At 49.6% G+C, this 19,880-nt stretch overlaps 1 protein-coding gene across 1 annotated transcript; it reads right to left on the reverse strand.

Moving 5' to 3' along the window:
- Positions 1 to 9,528: 9,528 nt before the first annotated feature.
- On the reverse strand, positions 9,529 to 16,247 carry KRT32 (keratin 32). Its single transcript, XM_004434497.3, has 7 exons — positions 15,798 to 16,247; positions 14,774 to 14,856; positions 14,458 to 14,614; positions 12,985 to 13,146; positions 12,779 to 12,904; positions 11,842 to 12,062; positions 9,529 to 9,658 (listed from the first exon to the last, which is right to left on the reverse strand). Exons 1-7 carry the CDS (start codon positions 16,245 to 16,247, stop codon positions 9,529 to 9,531), a joined length of 1,329 nt encoding a protein of 442 aa, XP_004434554.2.
- Between the last annotated feature and the right edge of the window lie 3,633 nt (positions 16,248 to 19,880).

The following is a 19,880-nucleotide window of genomic DNA, read 5'->3' on the forward strand; positions in this document are numbered from 1 at the left end:
CTGGCATAGAGCAAGACCCCCAAGGGGTTACAACTAGATCTTTGAGAAAATGAATATTTGCCAGTGCTCTGAGCATTGAGCAAAAGCTGAACAGACATCTCTATAGGGACCAGACATGTACATGTGAAACATAGGCCATTGGAGTTCTATCAAGAAGAAATACAGAATTTGAGAATTCTGTCCAGATTGGGTTTCCCAGGAAAGGTAACTAGTGGTCAGCTCTGGCCTAAGGGTTTACTCAGAGCTCATCAATCAACCCTTTATAGACACTGTAATTAGGAGATATTTGATCATGTAACATCAGTGTCATTATGCAAAATAGCATACTCAGTAGAAGCCCAAGCCAGGATCATGATCAAGCTTCAGTAGAGCAGAGCGTCATCTGAACATATAAAGCTTCAGCAGTGATGTTAGGAAGTAACAAGTGTTGTGTATTTTGAGATGGAAGAAATCATGGTTTTTACCATGACATATTCTAAACACTAGGAGCACATCTATAAAAGACAAACCCTTGCCTTAGAATAGGGGTGATATTTGTGACAAAGCTCCACACTGGGCCTACAGAGGTGGTGCCACACTCACCCTGAGGTCTTTAAACATGTCACCATCTTTCTTCCCATTACCCTGTTGGTGACCCAAGAGCAGATCAAAGTTGAAATTAGTTTTCCTTTGCAACTGTCTAGAAAAAACACTCCTGTTTTTTTTCTTTACTCTTACACTCACAATACTTCTGACACCAGATGTGTGGCTTTTCCACACACCAAGCAATTCTCCGCAACACCACCTAGATGTCCTTTAATTCAGTTCAATTCTGATGTTATCTACCTGGAGTTAGTGTCAGAGCCCACAAGTTAAGGGCTCAGTCCCACAAAACTACACCCACTTCAGACACCAAACACAAGTCCCAGATTGACACTTGTACTTCTGACTGACTGGCTTTAAATCAGCGTTCCCACGACCCCCTTCTTGGGTTTGATAATTTGCTAGAATGGCTCACAGAACTCAAGGAAACCCTCACTTACATTTATCAGTTTATTACAAAGGGTATAATAAATGATACAGGTGAACAGCCAGATGAAGAGACACGTGGGGCAAGGTATATGGGAAGGAGTGGCACTTCCACACCCACTCTAGGCCAGCCACTCTCCCAGCACCTCCATGTGTTCACCAACCCGGAAGCTCTATGAAATCCCATACTTTAAGGATTTTTATGGAGGCTTCATCACATGGGCAAGATCGATCATTAACTCAGTCTCTAGTCCCTCCCCCCTTCCTGGAGGATGGAGGGTGATGTGGAAAGTTCCAAGCTTCTAATCACAGCTTGGTCTTTCAGGTGACCAGCCCCCATCTAGGAGCCCACCAAGAGTGGCCTCGTTAGAACAAAAGACACTCTCATCAACCAGAAAATTCCAAGGAATTTAGGAACTCTGAGTCAGGAACTGAGATCCAAGACCAAATAGAACAAAAGATGCTCCTAGTGTTCTTATCACTTAGGAAATCACAAGAGTTTTAAGAGCTCTGTGCCAGGAACCCAGGAAAGAGACCAATGTACATCTTCTATTGTTTCACAGCAGTGGAAATAGAAAATACCAAAACCTCAGTTTCTGAGCTGGACCTCAAAGTTGACCTCAACCAAGTTACTTAACTTTTAAATGCATCTGTTTTCTCCTGTGAATATTTACAACAATATTGACACACAGGGCTACTGGTCAGAGCAAAGATACCAGCGGGCAGACATCCTAACATAACGTCGAGCACAGTCAGCACGCCAGTTCCCTTCCTCTTCAGGGTCTCTGACCATCGCCATCACTGTTTTTGAAAAGCTTAGTGTTTTCAGAAAAACAAAAATAGAAACGGCTTATAAATATATGGATGCATGCTCGCCTTTTAGTTTGATGTAGTCCCACTTGTTTATTTTTGATTTCGTTGCTTCTGCTTTAGGTGTCATGTCCAAAAAATCATTGCCAAGACCTATGTCAAGGACCTTTCTTCCTACGTTTTCTTCTGGGAGTTTTATGGTTTCGGGTCTGACCTTAAGTCTGCAGTGGAGCAGGCTGAGCTCTGGGACAGTACAAACCCCAGTGGGGTTCCAGGCCTCGTTCTGCTATGGATCCGTGTGGAAGGGAGTGACGGAGCTGCTTTGGTCGGGTTTGGGCAGTAGTGAGGCGGTCAGAGGAAAGGCCCCTGCGCTAGAACCCCAGCCTGCACAGCCCGCATGTGACCCTGAGCCTGGTCCCCTTGACCTCCCTTTGCCTCCTCATAGGCACCAATGCAGTGGTAAAGTGGCCCCATGGCACCACTCTGTGACTTTAGGCTCAGCTCCCAGCTCCTTTAAGTTTCAAATCTTCTCATCTGTGAAATGGGAATAGTGAATCTATCTGCTCATCAGATCATTGTAAAGATTGAATGCAACCAAGCACCAATGCCCAGCAAAGCTTCTGACGCCTAGTAAGCTCTTAATAGAGGTGCACTTTATTTTTAGATAAAATAGAAATAATAATATCCACCTCAGGTGGTGTTGAAAGGGTTCAAAGGAATAATGTCTGTGAAAATTCCCAGTTCAGTCTTGACATCTAGTGGAATCAAGGGTGATATCAGAAATAGTCTGACTGCTGTTGGCAGCAAGCAAAAAGGAAACTACTGGAAACCACCACACAGACAGACTGGTGCGCCCCAGCTGAATGCCAGCACTGAGCTGAAAATACTAAATAAATGCGATTAACATTTTTCCTCAAACGAAGCGAGGTATTTCATCCTTGCCACCATCTTGTACAGAATAGGGGCTTCAAAGCAGAAGAGAAAGATGAAAATGCCGTGAGAGGTGTTCAGATACGGGGCTATGACTCTAGGCTCAGCCTCAGGGGTTGTTCAAAGGAATCTGAGACCCCTCCCCATGGGGTCAGCCTCTAGAAAGGCTTCCAGGAGGTGGTAGCATCTCACCCGGGTTTTGAAGCCCAGCTAGAATCGGGACATGCAAAGGCAAGAAAGAGAACATTACACATGTGAGCAAACGTTTTGGGGGTGGCAAAGCAATTTGGCAGAAGCACAGGATGTGTGAAGAACATTAGAGAGAGGTGGGCTACAAAAAGAAGTGAGGATCAAACCAAACTGGCCCTAAATGCCAAGCTAAAGAGTAGAGGCTTCACTCTGTAGGCAGGGTCTGCTCTGTAGCGCCTAGCACAGTAACTCACCCATGGCTGGTGCCCACTCACTAGTGAAGGAGTGGCAGCAAGTCCTTAAATGAGGCAGGATCTGGATCGTGAAGAAATAAACCCATGTGCTGATTGGAGCCCTCTCATCACAGTCGTCAGCAGCGCCACTTGTTGAATGGAACCGGGTGTAGGACCGAGCGGTCGGGGCTCTGATGCCAAAGCTTGTTTCTGGCATCTGCAATTCATCTCCATGAACATTTATGGAATGCCATCCCCCAGGCAACCCCTCCATTTCCCCTACACCAATACTCACCCCTCTTTCCCTGCCATTGATGTCAGAGCTCCAGGTCTCACCTTACCTTTTGTTGCAGCTCTTTAATGGTCTCAAAGTGTGAGCAGCAATTGGAGCACGCGTTGGGGACCTGCCGTTTGCTCCACGGCTGAATTTCAGCCCCCAGCTCCTCCTTCTGCTCCCGCGGCCGCACCTTCTGTGGGTAGTTGGCCAGGTGGTCGTTTAGGAACTGCACAGTCTCCTCCTTGCTGCCACTGAGCTTTCACTGAACCAGCTACAGGTACCTACAGGTTGGTAGGGTTGCTGGTCCCTAAGAGAACAAACTGGGTGACCACAGGAAGGGCCAGGCTAGACTGGCCATGAACCACAGGCTCTGGAAAGATGGTTACTAGATCGGCTGCTCTCTTTCAGGTGGGCCCCAGTGCAGTGCTGGAGGCTGGGCAGCCCCTGGGCACAGAGTTCCCGTGCTGGCTGCATGGAGCTGGGAGCCATCAAACAGCTGTTTGCAGAGCTTGAAGAGCGAGGGTTTCTGCTCCAGCTAGAAGCCATGGTCCCAGAAGCTGAACCGCACACTGGTTACAAGGGCCAAGCGCCCAAGTGTGAGCGTGCTTTGTCGCGCAGACATTTCATCCACCCGCAATGGGAGCAGGTGCGCTATGCAAGTTCCACCATGATGTCCTCATGTCCACTGCCAGCAGAAAAACGATTAGTCACTTATTCGGGCTCCATAAATAGCTTACTACCTCGTGAAAGAGAGAGGTAACTGCATTTGGACTCCTTGTTACTGCCTTCTGTTGCTAGAACGGATGTTTCCTGTCATCTCTTTAAAGATACCCCATGGAGAAGTTAAGCTCTGCTCCCTGAATGACCATCTGGCATCCCTCTGGAGTGGCATTGCCTTTAAGATGCTGCTGTCCTCTCAGACAGGCCGAGTTCACTGAGCGTGGGGCCTCTAGTCTCAGGGCAGGAGTCCCCAGAGAGACTGAAAAATAGAATGAAGGGGTGCTAAGGGGTTAGAACTAAACTTAGAGAGTGAATTCAACCCCTTCCTGCTTCAGCTGGAGACGAGAGAGGGGCCACGAGCTCCCCCAGAGGCACCGAGCAAGTCAGCTACAAGGCCTGGACTGGGACCCGGATCTCCTAATCCAGCATATTCTCTTTCCTTTACACCAAACCTACTCTATTAAAAGGCCAAATGGTAAATATTTTCAGTTTTGCAAGCCATACAGTCTCTTTGCACTCCAACTCCTCAACCCTGCCATTGCGGCACAGAGCAGGCATAGATGATACGGAAGTGAATGGGTGTGGCTGGGTTCCAGTAAAACATTATTTACCGAAACAGGCAAAGCTGTATTTGACCTGTGAGCTGTAGTTCACAGACCACTGCTCTATAGAGCACAATGAATGATGCCTAAATACCAGATCCCCCAGAGCATGTGGGGAGACCGTTAGTCTGCTCTGGAGCCCGAGGGCTGTGGCAGAGGGAGGGCATCACCCAGGTGGACTCCAGAACTGGACACTGGGCCTCAGACACTGGACCCTCCACTTTACCAAGGCAGTTAGACCAAGACAGGAAGTCCATCCAGATGCTCTTTAACCCTGGAGCCAAGCAAAGCTGCCCATGCGATGATGCTGTGTTGTTGTTGCTGCCGCTCCTGGTGTTTCTGAAACATGGGCTTCAAATGGCTGAGAAAAGTGACTCAGCTGCATAGTCATTGGGGAAAATCAGACAACAGGGGGCATTTGTTGCCAAAGCAGACTTTCTTTAACCAACATTTATTGAGCACTTAACAGGATGCCAGGCATCGTGAGAGGCATTTTCACGTGCATCCTATCCCAACTGTGTGAAGGAGGGAGAATTAGCCTCATTCTCCAGGGGGAGAAGGAAACAGATGCACAGGGTTTGGGAGATCTGCCAGAATCACACACACATCAGTAGTAGAGTTGGGATCCCAGCCCAGGTTTTCTGAAGCCAAAGCCACTGATTGTTTCCATTATTGTGAGATGCTCATTGGTGTGTTTGGTTACTTGTTTATGACTAAGGGACAGGACTATTGGGAAATAAACTTATCTTGACCAATTGTTCAAAAAGGTAGACATCAAATGATCTTAGAAACTTTCTGTTTAGCAAAATTGAGATCATTGCATTCATACACTAAAATTTACGAAACCCAAAAGAGAATTATTTTATTGTTAATGATTTTCCCAGTTATGGCCTGCCATATCCTTTTTTGATCATATTGTAAAAGTTTTCCCAGGATAGTAGGGAGGGTGCCACTCAGTACAATTCAGTCCACGAACCGCCCGGCCTCCCGGTCACTGCGTCAGACTCCTGGGCCCTCTCTAGAAGCCGTTGCCCTCTGGCCAGGCTTCCTAAAGGCAGCCCTGCCCCAGTGGGCCCTTGGTCCCACCCCCAGGAGGGGGTCTTGCTCTAAGGCAGTGAGGGGCAGAAGTGAGGCTCAGACTCTAATGGCCTCAGGGAAAGTTGCATCTTTGAGACACTGGTCCTTTCTTTCCCATCCCCACTTGAGGAGGATGCTGCTACCTGTGGGAGCTTCTCCCAGACATCAAATATGCCAGAGGCTTTATTACTTTACCACAGTCTTGCCTAAGTTTTCCTATAAACCAGAGTTAATTAAATCCAAATGCTTTGATACAAGGGCAAAGTTCCTCTGAGAATCCCCATATGTGTAGCACTGGGTCCAGATTCCAGGAGGTCCTGAAGCTGGTGGGCATAAATATTTCTCAAGGTCTATGCCCATGGCTTCCTCATCCATCAAATAAGAGAGATGGGCTAGGCGGAAGGATAGCCTGTGACATCTCTGTCTTGCAAGTTCCATCCAAACATGGAAGATGGTGGCCAACTATGTCCAGCAGAGGGGCAGCACTCCTGGCCCCAGGCTGTGGGGCTTGGTTTCCTACAAAAAGCTTTAACAGGCATTTGGGTGGTCAGATAGGTCTTGGCAAGTCGGAGTGACACACGGGTATGGAAACAGGGACCAGGTTGGATTGGACAACATGTGCTGGGGAAAAGGAGCCTGCAGAAGTCCCCGGAGGGTACGGGGGCCTGGACTCCTGGCCTGCACCCCTGTGACTGCTCCTGCTGCAGCTCTGGCCACAGCCTGAGCTGTGCTCTTTCTGAGCCAAATGCTCAAAGGATGAGGAGACTCTGAGTGGGGGTGGTTGCTGCTTATTTTTTAAAGGGGAATTGTATTCCCAGGAGGGAGTTTCAGCATCTCAGAGAGAATGTCTCTATTCTTAGGGACATGAAAGAAGGGGAAAGTGGAAATATTTATTAGCCTGAAAGAATAATAAACCTTGGTGCTTGGAGAAGGCGTAAAGACCTCGGAGAGACCCGCTAGGCTTGGCATCAGAGCACTTGGCTTCAATTCCCACCTGTGGGTTGTGTGTCTGTGAGCACATCTTTCCATCTCCCTGGGCCTTAGACACCTCGTCTGTAAATGGGAGAGGCTGGGCCGGATCATCTGTAAGGCTCCTTGTGATTCTGACAGTTTAAGACAGTGCCATCCAATAGAACTTTCTACAATATTCTATTGTGAAATATTCTCTATCTGCACTGTCCAGCATGGTACCACTAGCCATACGTAGGTACTGAGCACTTGAAATATGGCTAATGCAACTGACGAACTGAATTTTTCAATTTTATTTAATTTTACTTAATTAAAAATTAAATAGCCACATGTAAGTTAGTGGCTATCATATTAGAACAGGCCTAGGATTCTAGAACCAAAGGTTCGGTTCTGTTCAGTCTATTATGTTTACCAAGCTAAGCACATTCTAGACAAATTTTGCACAAGGATTGAAATTAAGAAGGACTGCTGGTTTGCACTCAGGCGTTAGAACATCCAGTTAGCCAAAAGCCCCTCCCTTTGGCATTCCAGCTCAATGAAATTTTACCCTGCCTGCAACCAGGAACCACAGCTGGCTAAGTCGTGTGTTTGTGTCTCCGGTCAGGCTCATGACCCTGTCTACCAGGCCGGCATGCAGGATCATGTCCCGAGAGCCCCAGGCAGCTTCAGGATCCAATCCATTTCTCATTTCTTGGCAAGTCCAGAAGGTTAGATCCTTAATAGAAACATCACCTTAGCTCATTAAGGAAGAACTATGTGTTTGGAGGGTGAGGTTCAGAAAGGTGTTCAAGATTCCTGTTCCTGGCTGTCTCCTCTTTATCTGCCTTGGCCAATTGTGCCAAGTTGGGTCCTTCACTGAATCTCTCAAGCTGACACCTTATTTTCCCATCCCCACCGTCATTGCCTTAGTGGAGACCCTGTACGCTTCTTGCTCACACTATTCCTCGGATTTCGCCCGGCCTCTTAGCCATCCTGTTTACACTCCTTGGTGAAACTTTCTAGAATACCACTCTGGTCATGTCATCCTTGGGCTCGAATCCTGCAGCAGCCCTCCCACTGCCTTCAGGATGGAGTCCAGGGTCTTTGTGGGGCACCTGAGCACCCCTCCCCCAGTCTGACACCTTCGTACCACTTGAGCTTTATGGTCACCAGTCTTTCACAGGAGCCTGCTGCTCCAGCCAGCAGGGCCACTCGAGGCCTCCTAGGCGTGCCTTCTGCTTTCCTGCAGACCCCACACACCTCTACCTCTTGTGCTCTGTGGACATCCTAGTCAAACTTCCAGCTCCCTCTCAGATGCCGCCAGCTACATAGCCTTTTATGACCCTCCAAGCTAGTACTCTTTGTCAGCGTGCACCCTTGCCAGGTAGGAATTGGGCAGTGTAGCAGAGTGGTTAGAATAATGCCACAGTGGAAGTGGCTAGACCTGGGTTCAAATGTTTGTCCTGGCATGTAACCTTGGGCAACTGACTAAACCACTCTCTGCATCTGTTTCCCATCTGTAAAATGCACATGATGCCTGGCTTGCAGTTTCTCACGAAACTGCATAAGTTAATTTATGTAATGTGCTCAACACAGTACCAGGTGTGTCATAAGCGCTCAATAAGTGGTAGTAATGGTTATTATTTTTATTATTATTACTAGGCCCTTATTGAAGAAGGAGTGAGGCCTTACACACACTGGTCTTAGCTCCCTAATTAGAAATGTCTAGATAGTGGGGAACACTTGCATTTTTTGGTATCCCCTGCACCCAGCTGTAGTTTGAAAATAGTGAGGACTTCAAATATGAATTGGTTGAGCATCTCAGGGGCCTGAGGGTCTATATTTGAGTCCTGGGTCCACCACTTACTAGCTGTGTGACCTTGCACAACTTTCTTTACCTCTCTGAGCCTCAGATTCCTCCTTTATAAAGGGGAGAAAATAATTGTACCTTTTTCAGAGATTGTTGCAAGGATTAAAGGGGACATTACTAACAAGGTGTCTGGAGGACTACTACTTGGATTAGCCCGCCCCTAACGTAGAACCTGCACCTAACAGGTGATCAGTGAAGATTTTTTGAATGAATGAATGATCCCATTGTACCCGCTGTAATCAGGTTTAGGGGTGAGGTTATTACAGTATTAGTCTCAATTACAGTAGTTTGGCCTAGGTTTCTGGCATAATTATCTCCCTCTATTCTTTTATTACTTGGCTCTGGACCGATTGCCTGGTTTTAACTGGTTTTTGGCATATGGGCCTTTTTAGTGAACACCTCTGAAGCCTCTATGGGAGCAGAAGAGGCATAAAAATAACTATAGAATTAGGCCACCTTCCTCCTGAGCCCAACTCTGTAGAATCGGCTGTGGGATACAGCATCGTACGTGATAGATAGAGAAAGACGTGTCTGCAGGGCCACCAAATGAGGCTTTATTTTCCAGTTAACTGAGAACACGTGCTCTTGAAGCAGCAGAGACAACCAGAAACATCAGCAAAGAGCAATTTGCCCTGGAAATGAGAAGGCAGGTTCCAAGCGATGGGGAATAGGGCGCCCCCTGCAATATCAGAGCGCACTGTGGACGGCCCACCTCCTGGTACTGCTCCATCTGGTTCCCGGTTCCTTGCTGGCCGGGGCTGGCCCTGCTCTCTTGGTGGCCACTGACCTGTGGTCAGGCTCGGCCTGAGGAGGCACCAGCCGCCCAGCTCCGGTCCCTCCAGGAGCCACCGGCGCTGAGGGACTTCAGTAGCGGCCGGGAGGGCAGGGTGGACAAGGCATGCCGATGACAGTGCGGGGCACGACGGTCCGGGGCACACTAGGGGAGGGCGCACAAGGGGGACAGGAGGGAGTGGAGCAGGGGTTACAGGGCAACCTGCGGAAGAAGAGCAGGTGGGGCAGGATTAAACAGAAGCCCAATCAGCAACAAGTCCAGTCAATTCTGCCCCTGACGCTCCTCAAACCCACAGTGCGCATTCTCCACCCAGCTCCCCTAGTCCCAACCTCCATCATCTTCACCTGTGTAGCCCCAACGGCCTTCTAACTAGTCTCCGCAGCCCCATGCTTGCGTCTCCTAGCCATCGTCAACTCAGTGGCCACAGTAATCTTTTACAAACACAAATGTAGTCATGCCCCTCCCCCACCTAAAACCTCCAGGGCCTCCCATTTGTGCTGGGATGAAGAGCAGCTTCCTTCAACCCAACTGTCACATCCTCCTTGAAGCGTCCCCTGAACTCTCTGTCGAATCCCCCTATGGTCCCATGTACCTCCTTCCAGAGGGATTTGTGACCATTCTATTATGGTCTGTTCCCCCTCTAGGCAGTGAGGTCAGTCCACCTGGCACACCTGGCCTAGAGCAGGCACTTCATGAGGATGTGGTGAACAAGATAAACTAACCAATTAATAGAGAAGGATACATGGCAAAAGGAGAAAGGACGATCTCAGAGACGGACAGGTGTGGCCTCAAAACCAGAAATAACACGCTGGACATTGCATGGAGGTCAAACAGCCCAGAGACTGGATAGGCAGCCCAAGGACACATCCGGCCTGAAATATGTCTCATTTGGCTGGCACGGTATTTTTTTTTTTAACTTGTTGAAAATATTTAAAAATCAGGAGAATTTAACATTTAAAAGAAATCCAGGGGCCTGCCCGGTGGTGCGAGCGGTTGAGTATGCGGGCTCCGCTGCGGCGGCCCGGGGTTCGCCGGTTGGGATCCCGGCGCGCACCAACGCACCGTTTGGCGGGCCATGCTGTGGCGGTGTCCCATATAAAGTGGAGGAAGATGGGCACAGATGTTAGCCCAGGGCCAGTCTTCCTCAGCAAAAAAAAAGAGGAGGATTGGCAGTTGTTAACACAGGGCTGATCTCACAAAAAAAAGAAAAAGAAAAAAGAAATCCAGATTTCCTTGAACAATCAGAAGATCCCGCAACACTGGATCTGTGTCTCACATTGTAGAAATGGCCTTGAGGGGGCAGCACTCTCATGGGACAGGGCATAGCTCCCTGGTCCTCCGTGGTCCCACAGTGACCCACATCACTCACGTATGTTAATGGCCTGGGCCTTGAAAAACGTTTGACTTTGCAACTCTCGCCCTAGAGGATAAGATTCTGAATGACAGAGAAACGAGGCTGAATGTAGAATAAGAAACTGCCCACAAGAGTCATCAGCCCACCAGGTGTCCTGCGACCAGGCAGCCACCAAGCCCTGCAAGTCTACCTGCGCAGCTGCTGGGGGCGGATGCCTCCACTGCCCTGACCCCGACCCTCCCCACTGCTTACCTAGACTACAGCCAAGGCCTCCTGAATAGTTTCCCTGCCCAGTCCCTCCTCCCACCACTCAGTCCTTCCTGCTGCTGCCTGTGCCATCTTCCTGAGGAGCAGCTTTGAGCTCTCACTGACTCTGTCAAGAAATGTTTACTGAGCATCTACTATGTGCCGGGTGCAGGGGATAAAAATCATTTATACTGTCTCTGAGTTCTAGGTGTTTGCCCTCTAGTGGGGGAGATAGGTAGTTAAGCAAATTCTATCATTTCCTCCTTAAAAATAAAGGTCTCCCCATTGCCTATAAAATAGAGCCCTCTCTCCCCAGCACAGCCATCATAGTTCTCCACTAATGTGCCCCAGCTGACTTTCTCGTCCTCCTTCCCACCACAGCTCATCACATGAAGCTTCCTATTGTCCCACCAAGCGCCAACTCCCCCCACCACCCCCCTGTGATCTCTAGTTGCCTGTCTGCCTGTCTCGCTAGACACGTGGAAAAAACTGGAGAGCAGATGGCTTGTCATCATCTACCTCAGCATCCCCTCTGGCGCCTGGCACGTGGTAGGCACTTGGAAAACAGTCTGTCAACTTGGAATGGAACAGAACGGTCTGCAATGGGCCAGGTTTGGGGAAGGCAGTGTGAATTCCTGCCTGACTTTCTTCGGATCCTACCAGCCTCCTAACCACTTCTTGATCATGACTGGGTTCTGTCTTATGGGTAGATCCACTTGCTTCCTACGGCCTCCCCCAACCCTCGCACACATGTCTCTGTACGGCCTCGGCTGGGCCCACATACTTGCAGTCCTCGCTCTCCAGGAGGCCCCAGTAGGTGTTGATCTCGCCCTCCAGCCGGGCCTTGACATCCAGCAGCACCCTGTACTCCTGGTTCTGCCGCTCCAGGTCGCAGCGGATCTCTGCCAGCTGGGCCTCCACGCTGGTGATCAGGCCCTGCATCTGGGCCAGCTGGGAGCTGTAGCGGGCCTCGGTCTCGGTGAGGGTGTTTTCCAGCGAGTCCCTCTAAAGCAAAAGGAAAGACAGAATAACTATGAGGAGCAGACGTCCTTTCTATGGCCTGGTTCAGAAAGAAACAAGAAGAGCCAAGTCTCTCTCTGGGGTTGGGAATGACACCTCCCTACCTACATCACTCCAGAAGCTGAAGCCCAGAAAGGTCGAGTGACTTGTTCAAGGTTAAACAGCTGGTAAGTGACAGACCAGGGTTTGAACCCAGGTCCATGTGACCCTTAATCCCTTATTCCCTCCTCAACCTTAGTCTGCCTCAAACTTAGTTGGGCTTCAGGCTTTGGATGTGAGGCTCCTCCCCTACGGCATCATTTAGACCAGTGGTCTCCAGCCCTGACCGCACATTAGAGTCACATGGGAGGCTTTAAAAAACACCCAGGCGCAGGCCCCACCTCCAAAAATTCTGATTTAATTTGTCCAAGGAGGAATCTGGGATTTTTGAAAGCTCCACAGGCGAGGTCTAGAAGCATGGGTTTGGAAAGGCAGGCTAAGCAAAGAACAAAGCTTCTTGGGGAGTCGTGTTTGACAGTGCAGATTTGAAACATGCCCCTTTTCTCTCTGAGCTTGGTCTTGGGAGAAAGCCCCTGCCAGGAGAAGTCAGCTGGGGGAGCTTCTGTGGTGGCTGAATCTGGGCCTCCCCCTCCTCCTCCTTCTTCCCGGATGCCACCTGGGAGCCTGAGCTGGGGAAGGGGTGCCCACCCAGCAGCACTCACCAGGCTGTGCTGGGCCTGCAGCTCGATCTCCAGCGTGTTGACTGTTCGTCTCAGATCAATGATGTCCGACTGATAGCTCTGAAGCTGCTCAGAGCTCGTGGCCACCTGCTGGTTGAGCTCCTCCATCTGCAATGGGGGAGACAGGAGAGGCTGAGAATGCCTTCTCAGGGACGCACCGGAGGCCAGCCCCCCTGCGAGAGGCCCACCTGCGTGTTGAACCATTCCTCCACGTCCCTGTGGTTGGTCTCTACCACTGCCTCGTACTGACACCGCATCTCTTCCAGCATCCTGTTCAGGTCCACAGGGGGCAAGGCGTCCACCTCAATGTTAAGGCAGTCCCCAAGCTGGCATCGGAGGGCACTGACTTCCTGAAAAGGCACAGGAGCCCCAGGCAAGCGTGAAGTTGCACAGTCCCGGCTCATGTCCCCAGGGAGACATGAAAAGATGGAACAAAATATGATAAAGATGTCTAGGTTAGAGGGGCCCTTTGAGGACTGCAGTCCCCTCTGCAGTATCCCGATGGTCTTCGAGCTCCTGCTGGACACACCATGATGGGAGAAGCACTCCAACCAAGCGCTTCCTGTTGCTTTGGCGGAAGCCAAGAGCAGCGTCAAGGTTTGTTTGATCTGTTTGGCTAAAATGGGAAACCTGTGCCCCTCTGTCCCCGGCCACCCTCCCAGCCTGTGTTCATCTGGGAAGGAGGGCAGCAGGAGCCTAGCTTTACTTGGTTCAAGGCCCCAGTTAGGGCAGGCGCCTCCCCAGGCTCGGCTGCCAAGGAGAGAAAGTTGTCACTGAGGCTGCCAGAGTGTGCGATGCTCTCATTCGAGGCTTCTTGGGGCTGTTCCCAGTTCTGTGATTTAAGTGGGATGAGTCAGGTGCCTTAGGGCACTCGGCGAGTAGGTGGTGACTGAGTGTTACTTTACACTTAAGCCTAGGAAACCCAGCCAGGACTCAGAGGCACTTGTTCTTTCAAATCCCAAGTCAAGAGGCTGCGAGTCAACCCAGAGAAGGAAGGAAAAACACCACAGCTCAGATGGGCTTTACAGGGGCCCAGAGTGGAGGGATTTCCCTCCGAGGACCTGCAGGAGATGAAGAAAATTCGGAAAGTCAAGTGTTGACCTGTGGCTTTTGGATTAAGTACACTATATGCAAACAGAAGAGAGGAAGAGGAACAAGGATGGAGACAGAAAAAAGAAGAAAACTGCTGTAGTTCAGCTGTCTCTTAGAAGAGATGGGTGTCACCACCAGCGGTCCAGCCTAGCAGAGATGGGCAGGCCATTCCGTACTAGTTCTAGAACACAACCCCCTTCGGCCCTAGTGCATGACTCTACCCCTCGTATGTGGCTCTCATGAGAAAAACAAATGCAGTCACCACAAGCCTGTGGCAGTTACAGAAGTCCAGGAAATGCAGAGGGAAAGTTGCTAGCATTTCTGTGCACCTACCAAGTGACAGGTGTCTGATACCCATGACCTCATTCAATTTTCACAGCAACCCTGTGAGATAGAGTTATCCCTGTTTTACAGGTGAGGAGGCTCAGAAATGTTAAGTAAATTGGGCAAAGTCACAGAAACGATATGTAGCAGGCCTGGGAATTTCAACCCATGTCTACCCAACCCAAAACCCCACATTCTTCCCACTCTGCTTCCCAGGGTCACCTCAGCTGGACTTCCGGGCTCACCTCTTCATGGTCCTTCTTGAGGCAGAGAAGCTCCTCCTTCAGGGACTCCACCTGGGCCTCCAGGTCGGCCTTGCACAGGGTCAGCTCGTCCAGGATCCTGCGCTGGCCATTGGTGTCGGCCTCCACCAGCTGCCGCATGGCCAGTTCCGTCTCGTACCTATGCAAGGATGGGGTCAGCAGCTGAGGGGTGAAACTGAACACAGAACTCAGGGAAGACCTTGCACTGCCGGTGCTTTTCCAACTCCGTGAAACTAATGGAAAGCTGCCCCAAGCATGTGCAGGGAGAGGGGCTCCCCCGTCCCCCAGCCAAACTTACTTGGTCCTGAAGTCATCAGCAGCCAGCTTGGCATTATCAATGTGCACGACCATCCTGGCATTCTCTGCCTTGGTGCAAAGAACCTAGGGGCCAAGGCACACAGAGGGGGTTAGTCTAGGACGAGAAGAAGGAAAAAGAACCCAAATGAGGAGACAATAGCTGATGGGGCTCGGCAGCCTTGCAGCCATGCCTGCAGAAGCCCGTGGAACTCTGGGGGATATTTAATGAACTGCTAGTCCTTGAAGAACAGGAGATTGACTGATTGATTGATTGATTGATTCTATGAGGAAGATCGGCTCTGAGCTAACATCTGCCAATCCTCCTTTTTTTTTTTTTTTTTTTTGCTGAGGAAGACTGGCCCTGGGCTAACATCCGTGCCCATCTTCCTCCACTTTATATGGGATGCCGCCACAGCATGGCTTGCCAAGCAGTGCATCAGTGCTTGCCCGGGATCCGAACCAGCGAACCTCGGGCCACCACAGCGGAGTGCGAGCACTTAACCACTTGCACCACCAGGCTGGCCCCCAGAGATTTATTTTTTAAGCACCTTGGTCTTCATAAATCCAAATGCCCCGTTTTGGATGCAATGAGCAATGTGGAAGGAAAGAATCTCATTAAGTCTGACATCATTCACACAACAGTTAGAAGGGTCCTTAACAAGCACTAACATTTACTGAAAATTCACCATGCACCAGGGGCTTTACCTGCATCAACTCGTGGAATCCTCTTAACAGCCCCATTAGGTAAGGAACGTTATTATCCCCATTTTACAGATGCAGAAACTGAGGCCCGGGGAAGGGAAGGGTCCTCCCAAAGTCATGCAATGAATCAATGGTAGAACTGAGACTAGATCCCAGGCCTCTTTCCCTGTTAAAGAGCCTGCCTAAGCGCTCAAATTATGAGATAATCCTATGCCCTAGAGAAGTCTCTTTTCCCTGAACATAGCTTAATAATGAGATTCAAATCTGGAATACCAGCTATTCCGGTCGCCTTCCCCGTGAGTCTGTTCACCGCTTGCCCTCACCTTCTGCTGGAGCTCCTCGATGGTCCTGAAGTAAGACTGGTAGTCAGGACATATGGGCACCTGGGCTTGGCAGGCCTCTTGGATCTTGCCCTCCAGCTCCGCGTTCTCCCGCTCCAGCTGGCGCACCTTCTCCAGGTAGCTGGCCAGGCGGTCGTTCAGGAACTGCATGGTCTCCTTCTCACTGCCATTGAAGGTGCCTTCACAGTACCAGCTGCAGGTTCCCAGGGAGCTGGAGATGCCACTGGCTGGCCGGCAGGAGCTGGAGAGGTAGGTCTTGGAGAGGCAGCTGGCCGGCCGGTAGGTGGTGGGCGTGCAGATGGAAGGCATGCATGTCACTGGCTGGCAGACGTAACCCAGGCACAGCTCAGGCCGGCAGCTCATGCTGCTGGAGCAGACAGAGGAGGGCCGGGGGCAGTTCTTGATGGAGGCCGGTGAGCAGGTGGATATCATGTTGGGGAGGCCCCTTCTCCAGCTGCAGTGACCTGGATCGCCAGTGTCTACAAGACCCCATCCTGCTCGGGCCTTTTTATACCCTTGGAATGAGGGGGCTCACGCTAGAAAGTCATCATGGGGTGGTGTCAATGTTTATACTCAGCCCCAGAGGAAGCTGCTAATTAATTTGTAATTTGGTTTCCAATAAGGAGTTCCTTTCCTCATAAAAGAGGCCAGGCTTGTCATTTGGCTAAAGCAAGACTCTGGGTTCCTGTCATTGATCACCAGGGGAGGCTTCAGGACATATCTTCAAAGGATTGCCTCCATGCCTGGGCCCTCATTACCAGGGCAGAGCTGCCAACAGACCACAGTGGCCTGGCCCTGTGCCACCAATGGCCTTGCCCACTGTGCCCCCACCTGCTCTGGCCCCGAGAAAGGCCACAGTCCTGTGGGGCAGCAGCCACTCCTTTTAACGAGAGCATTCCCTGTGGGAAGAGGCCTGGCCCCTTAACAAGGAAATGTGTGGGTGATGGAAGCTACGCTGATACTGGCAGTGGTACAAATCAAGGGATAAAGAAGAAAGAACCTCTGAGGCTTCTCTAGGATGCATCATCTTCCTACCAAGGGGAAGAAAATAATATCAGAGAAGAGAGAATGAACTCAAGACACAGACAGGAAGCCTAAGAGTCAGGGACATCCTTTCAGCTCGGCACTATTGAGAAAGAGAGATGAGAAGACCCCTCTCTTGGAAAGGGAGATCAATGTCATGAACATCTCCGTGAGGCAGATGCTCTATCTTGACCTTCTCTGAATCCTCCCCTTCATCCCTCACTGCTCCATCTACAGAGTTGCCGAGAGCTCAGTTCCTGTTTGTTGAGCATACTGAGGTTGGACAGGCTGGAACAGGCTCTACTTTTACTTTCTGCAGTGGAGGGAAGGGAGGGCTCGCCTGGGACCTTGGAGACCGGGAGCAGGGTGACTCAGCTCCCTTGAGAAGCGATACTCTGCAGCCCTGGGATGAGCGAAGCCAGGAGTCTGGGAAGCAGGTGTCCCCAGTTATAGAAGCCTTGGGCGTTCCTTCAGAAACCAACAGGCAAGACCAGTGGTCCTCAGTCCTGCCCGCGGTACTTGCAGGCTCACGCGCTTCCTGCTTAAGATGTGTGTGTTACCTAGCCACTTTTTATTCATTAATCTTCTCAGTACAGTATTGGAGTATAAGTACTTGTCTTGTTTTTCATATATGTCTAGAAGTGTTGGTGAAGGGGCAGGGAAGGGAAAATGCCACCCAGCCCTATTCCCCGAAATTTGTTGCTTAAGAAAAGTCAAAATACAGATGCTACCTTCTAACTTGCTATGTGACCTTGGGAAAGTCCTTTTACCTCTCTGGGCCTCATTTCCTCATGCAAATTGAAAGGGTTAGATTAAATCATCTCTCAATGATCTGCAACAATCATAAATTTCAATTCCTTTGTCTGGATTAACTGTTTAAAGAAGACCATGGCATCAGATGGAAGGAAATGTGATGGCAATCCCAACTACACGGACTGAGACTCATAGGACCACCCTTCAAAATCATAACCAGTGCTTAGTTGATGTATATAAGCGCCAGCACTGTGCTGGGGGCTTGGTATTAATTTGCCCATTTAATCCTCCCCAAAATAAATTATAAGATAATTATTATTATAATCAGGTGTAGCAGTGGTTCTCAAAGTGTGGTCTCCAGACCAGCAGCATCAACATCACTCAGGAACATGTTAGAAATGCAGTTTCTCAGGTCCCCCCCAGACCAACTGAATCAGAAACCGTGGGTGGGGCCCAGCCACCTGTGTTTAGCAAGTCCTTCAGGTGGTTTTGAGAACTGCTGAGGTATAGGAGCATATATATCTTAACACCTGTCACCAGAATTCCTCTTGTAGAAAAAATTGTCTTTACTTGAAAAAATACACTGAGAAGTTGTTGGGGTAAAAGGTGGGACCCCAAGTGCCTTAATGTTGACTGGCAAGACATCAGAGGGAGAAAGAGAAGACTTTGAACTTCCCAGGACAATCATGGCAAGGAGGGGTGAGAAGAGAGGGAGGCAGGAGCCAGGAGGAGAGGCACCAGGAAGGTGGTGAGAGGCTGTGACCTGTGTAACGCAGTCCCACCCCATGGTCCCTAAGAGATCTTCAGCAAAGTCCACCAATTCAAGTGCTTGGCATGAGCAGTGTTCTACATGATGAAGGAAGGACTGAGTTTCTCATCAGAGTGGTGCGATCAAGGAGAACAGACTGTTCAAAGCCACAGTAGACCGGGGGTCTAGCCAGTATGCCAGACCTGGGGGATGTTTCACAGGTGAAGAAGTAGGGCCGGTGAAAGGCAGCCTCAGGGCAGGAGGATGCACAGTCAGTGTCCAAACTACATCTGTCTGGATCCAAAGGCTCTCACTGGACCCCAGCCCCTTGGAGGCTAAAGCGAACTATTGAGCAAACACATTTGCTAGAAAAAGGAGAGGAGGAGAAGGGAAAGTGATGGAGAGAAAGCTAAGCAAGGGGAAGAAAGCAGGAAGGAATACTGCTGAGAGGGGCTAAGTAGGTCCAGGATGAAGGATCTACTTAAATAAGGGCACATAGGAAGCTTGTCTGGGCCTGGCCCAAGACGGTCTCCTTCCCTCCATTCTTTGAAAAAACAGAATGACCCCAGAGAAGAGACTTATAGAAACTGAATTTAGGTGGTTCTACCAACCAAAAAGCCAGTTTGCCAACCTACCCGTGTACATAGCATGTTCCATCAGCTTTTTATTGTCTCATCATTACATACAAACAGAAGGATCCCAGACATTTGAGAGAAGTTTCCAACATTAAAAATAGAGACAAAACAAAACAAGCAAACAAACAAAACAATGAAGAAGAAATTGGGAAAAACAAAACAATGCAGAATCTGAAACACTCTATTAAGATAGATATTTTTTAATAACCTCAGAGATAAATATAGCAGTTACGTCCTTGTAACAAGAACTGGATGTTATAAAAGAGGAACAGAGAACAAAAAATAACTCTTTGGAATTAAAATTATGGTAACTGAAATTAAAAATTCAGTTCAGTTGTTTGAAATTAAAGGAGAGAAAATAGCCAGAACTAAGGAAGAGTCAAAAGTACAATATAGGGTTCAGAGAGTACTAAGGTCTAGGTCAGTGCTGCCCTGAGCCCCCTGTTCTCCCAGCTGCCTTGCCAAAAGGCCCCCTACCTAATAAAGCAGCTCTCAACCCTGGCTGCACAGGGGAATTCTCAGAGAGCTTTTAAAAACCCCAATACCAGGCCATATCCCAGACCAACTAAGTCAGAACTTCTGAGAGTCAGACCAGGTATCCATATTTTTTAAAGTTCTCCAGTTCATTCCAATGTGCAGCCAAGGTTGAGAACCTCAGGCCAAATGTAAACAGTATTATAATTTCAAAGCACAAGCAAACGAAGTCAATAATTAGAGGTGGGGCTACACAGGATCTGGTTAGCCCCATCTTAGAGGGCATTAGGATGGGTTTGGAAGGCACTTGTACCACAAAGAATGCTGTAAAGAAGAAGAGTGTGGCTTGTGTAAAACAGAATTCACTGGAGCCCATGTGCTCAAGAGAGCATCCGTGTACTGCTTGCTGACTGTGGCTTCCCCCGCTGAGTT

The sequence above is a fragment of the Ceratotherium simum genome, chromosome 16, assembly GCF_057802395.1.
Source record: "Ceratotherium simum simum isolate JZ-2026a chromosome 16, ASM5780239v1, whole genome shotgun sequence".
In the NCBI taxonomy this organism is placed as follows: Eukaryota; Metazoa; Chordata; class Mammalia; order Perissodactyla; family Rhinocerotidae; genus Ceratotherium; species Ceratotherium simum.